Source organism: Trichechus manatus, unplaced genomic scaffold (genome assembly GCF_000243295.1).
Source record: "Trichechus manatus latirostris isolate Lorelei unplaced genomic scaffold, TriManLat1.0 scaffold00142, whole genome shotgun sequence".
In the NCBI taxonomy this organism is placed as follows: Eukaryota; Metazoa; Chordata; class Mammalia; order Sirenia; family Trichechidae; genus Trichechus; species Trichechus manatus.
The window spans coordinates 3527111-3531115 of NW_004444078.1; the positions used below are offsets into that span (position 1 = coordinate 3527111).

At 43.3% G+C, this 4005-nt stretch overlaps 1 protein-coding gene across 2 annotated transcripts in view; it reads right to left on the reverse strand.

Moving 5' to 3' along the window:
• The window catches only part of WDR75 (WD repeat domain 75), a 38081-nt gene extending 35232 nt beyond the window's left edge, over positions 1-2849 (reverse strand). Inside the window, exon 1 of one of the 2 annotated variants that reach the window (XM_023739894.1) lies at positions 2539-2849. In XM_023739894.1, the coding sequence (XP_023595662.1) occupies positions 2539-2624 (86 nt within the window). In that variant the 5' untranslated portion in view covers positions 2625-2849. The remainder of the gene's footprint in view (positions 1-2538) is intronic. The other variant, XM_004385590.2, reaches the window with a different exon arrangement.
• Positions 2850-4005: the final 1156 nt, after the last annotated feature.

Below are 4005 nucleotides of genomic sequence, written 5' to 3' on the forward strand. Positions count from 1 at the left end.
CTCCTTGGAAACCGTATGGGGCAGTTCTACTCTGTTCTATAGAGCTGCTATGAGTCAGAAATGACTTGACAGCAACAAGTTTTTTTTTTTTTTTTAATATAGATAATAAAGGAGCCCTCGTGGTGCAGTGGTTAAGTGCTCGGCTGTGAACCAAAAGGTCAGCGGTTCAAACCTACCAGCTGCTCCACAGGAGAAATATGTTGACAATCTGCTTCTGTAAAGATCACAGCCTTGGAAACCCTATGGGGCAGTTCTACTCTGTCTAACAGGGTCGATGTGAGTTGGAATTGACTCAACGGCAACAGGCATATACATAACAAAAAATCTGTGTCCCTAAATTCCCCAGAATTCAGACCTGACCACTAGCTATGGCTAGGTTAAGAGATCGGCTGCTAAGCAAAAGGTTGGCAGTTTGAATCTACCAGCCACTTCTTGGAAACCTTATGCAACAGTTCTACGCTGTCCTACAGGGTCACTACTGGGTAGCTGTGAGTTGGAATCAACTCGATGTCAATAGGTTTGGCTTTTGAGGTTTAAACTCAATAGGCCCCAAACTGACCTAAACACCTCTCCCTGTTAATCCTAATTGCAAAATCACTCCAAAAACCTGTCTCTTCCCTCCATCTTCAGTACTATCTTAGTTCAGGCCAAAGTTACTTCTTGCTTGGATGCCTGCACTAGCCTTCTAACCCCTGGTCTTTACTTCCACCATTTCCCTATGCTGCAACTATACTGATAATACATGCATTGCCTCCCCACCCCCAAATCAAGCTCTTCCCTTTGCTAGAATGCCCTCCCCGCAATGTCACTGGTGGGGGAAATTCCTGTCAGTCTTGCAAGATCCTACTACTGATGGGAAACTTTCATTATGTGACTCCTTCCTTCTAGGCCACTGCTGTACCTTGAGTATACTAGTCTACCCATCTCTCTACTTTCCAACACATATAGTTTTACATATGGTTTTCAGATTAATATGTCTGAAAAAAACAGTCATGTTACATCCCTCCCCTTTACTTAGAGAATAAAAACAAAACAAAACAAACAAAAAACAGCAACACTGTCTTTGGGTCAAACAACCAAGAACTGGCTCCAAGTTCTCTTTCCAACTCATTTACCACTAATTCTCTTCATACACCACTCTTACTAGCTAACTGCATCACAGGCTGTTCAATATAAACATGCCAATGAGTTGGAATCGACTTGAAGGCAACAGGTTTGGTTTTTGGTTCCACCCTTGTTGCTTGTGCTGTCCCCTACCTGGAATGCCTTCCATCCATATCCCTAAAGGTTGAAACAGTATTTGAACTCTTAGCTCTTGTCATCTCAGCCTGTTACACGTTAAGTATGACACATATTAAAAGTGAATTGTAGGGTTTAGCAAATGAAACAACAGACCTCGAAATGAACACTTGCAGAAAACAGTCCAGCGGAGAAGAAACTGGATTCCTGGATATTAGTCCAAAGCAGTAGAATTTTGGCAAACTCTCAGAGCTTCAGTTTCCTTCTCTGATTCATGAGTATCAACAAAACCATTTTTAACTTTCTAAAACTAAGAATTTGAATTTTTCTTTTTAATATTTTAAAGAAAATTCATGAAAGCGCCTTCAATCATACGTGTATTCAACATCTGCCATACACCCACGTGCAAGATACTGTGGGGGACATAAACTTTCCTAAGATACTATTCCCACTCTTCTAATATTTCCACTCTTCTAAGACAGTGCTTTACTTAGTGTCACTCTATCCTTACATTATTTGAAAAACTTTTCTTACTACAATGTGTTACTTCTAGATAATGATAAGATAATAATGATGGTAGCTGATGTACATTGACCCATTAAATGCCAAGCATTGTTTTACAAGCTTTATGTGTATTAAGGCATTTAATCCTCCCAACAACCCTGTGAGATGTGTTACTAAGTATTATCCCCATTTTACAGACGAGACAACTGAGGCAGAGACTAAGAAACCTGTCGAGGTCACACAATGGAAGAACTGGGTTTCAAACTCAGGCAGTGGTTGGGTTTAATTTAACTTTTTATCCCGCAGAGTCTACATCAGTTTTCACATAAATCTCCAAAAATGTTGCCAAAGTGCCTTATTTTTTTTCAGGGTGAAGCATGGGAAAAGCGGAATCCTTAAAGGTTCAATAATTCTAACACACGATGCTATACCAAACAGTAAGGATACTTCTGATGGTATTGCAAGCGCAGTGGCATACACATCCGTGCCTGGACCATATTGCAGCCACCCTAACGCCAAGCCCACAACACGTGGGCCCGCCCATGTACACCTCAATCTACCTTCAGGAGACCTGTCCAGGGACGGGGAGGTGCGCCCAAGCCTGAGGTGCCGAAAGACTCCTCTTACAGTACACCGGCACCGGACCCTGCGCGCGGGCCCCGGGGTCTCCCGCTAACGCGCCCCTGCCCCAGTGTCCCGATCCGTAGGCTGGCGACTTCAGACGCGCCTCTGACAGTTATCTCCCCACCCTCTCGAAGATTTACGCCTCTCAGCCCGTTCGACAAGGTGCCATACTTAGAATCCGCAGAGAACACTGCTCTCCTAAAGTTCAACTCACTGCCGCCGCAACGAACCACGCGGAGACTCTCCTCCTCCACCATCTTCGCGCAGACGCAGATCTCCCGATCACTGGCCCCGCCCCGAACTTCCTATACTGAGCCACTTTACTCCAATAGGGCTTCTCTAGGCCGGAGCCGCTATGGTAGGACCCAGCGCCCGTGCCGCCATCTTTTGTTTGGGCAACGTCAAACTAGGACACATGTTAAAAAGGAAAGAGTAAAACACAGAGAGAGAATATATTAGACACCTCTACACGATTATTAAGTACAGATACATTTCTCTCCGGCTTTGTCAATCCGACTCTATCGTTTGTTCTGTTACAAGGGAAAGGTGGCCTATAATGAATCACGTGACCTCTCCTCCCACCGTAGGCCGTGCCTTTCTTGAACTACGATTGGGTCGCTTGGAGATGATGCCATCGTCCTGTGCCAACTGATTCGTGCCTGCGAGGTAACTGCTCGGGTGGAAAAGTAGTTTTCTACTTCTTGCACAGCTATATGCTCGTCTCTTTAACTGCCACTTTGTCCTCTTCCTCTGAGCATCACAGACGTTCCCACAGAGTCTCTACAGCTCTGAGGGCCTTGCTTTTACCTTTTCAAACCTCCAACTCTGAAGTCTAGTGCATCGCATTCTTTTCCCGTTCCCTTCAGTGTTGCTACTGGGGCAGATCTGACGAAGTACCCGGTTTACTGCTCCCTAGTTTGCTGTGGGCTGTTTTGTACATGTTGCCTTGGTTTTACCCTCCGCTCTTAGTTGGCCGTGCCTGTGGGTTAGGGAACCCTGAACTCCGAGAATCCTTATTTTATGCCTATCTACAATTCCTTTTTTTTTTTTTTTAAATTTATTGTGAAAATATACGTAACAAACCATAATGCCATGTGAACAATTTCTACATGTATAATTCAGTAACATTGATTACATTCTTTAAGTTGTGCAACCAAATCATTCCACCACCGTTAACGTAACCTCAATTCCCCTTAAGCAAAAACTCCTCCTCCCTCCCCTCCTTTCCACCCTTGGTAACGACTAATAATCTTTAGTGTCTATATATTTGCTTATTTCATATAAGTGAGATCATACAATATTCTTCCTTTTGCGACTAACTTATTTTACTCAGCATGCGTTCAAGGTTCATTCATGTTATGGCATACATCAGGACTTTCTTTCTCTTTATGGCTGAGTAGTATTCCATTGTATGTATATACCACATTTGGTTTATCCATTCATTTTTTGATGGACATTTTGTATGTTTTTACCTTTTGGCTATTGTGAAAAGTGCTGCAATGAACAATCGGTGTACAGGTTTCTGCCTGTACTCTTCATTGTATTGACTCTAGTTTTGTGAGTATTGCAGTATCTCCTCTTTGAAATACTGGGGAGAACATGTTGCAGCAGTACGGGACTTTTACTTGTCTGTTTATT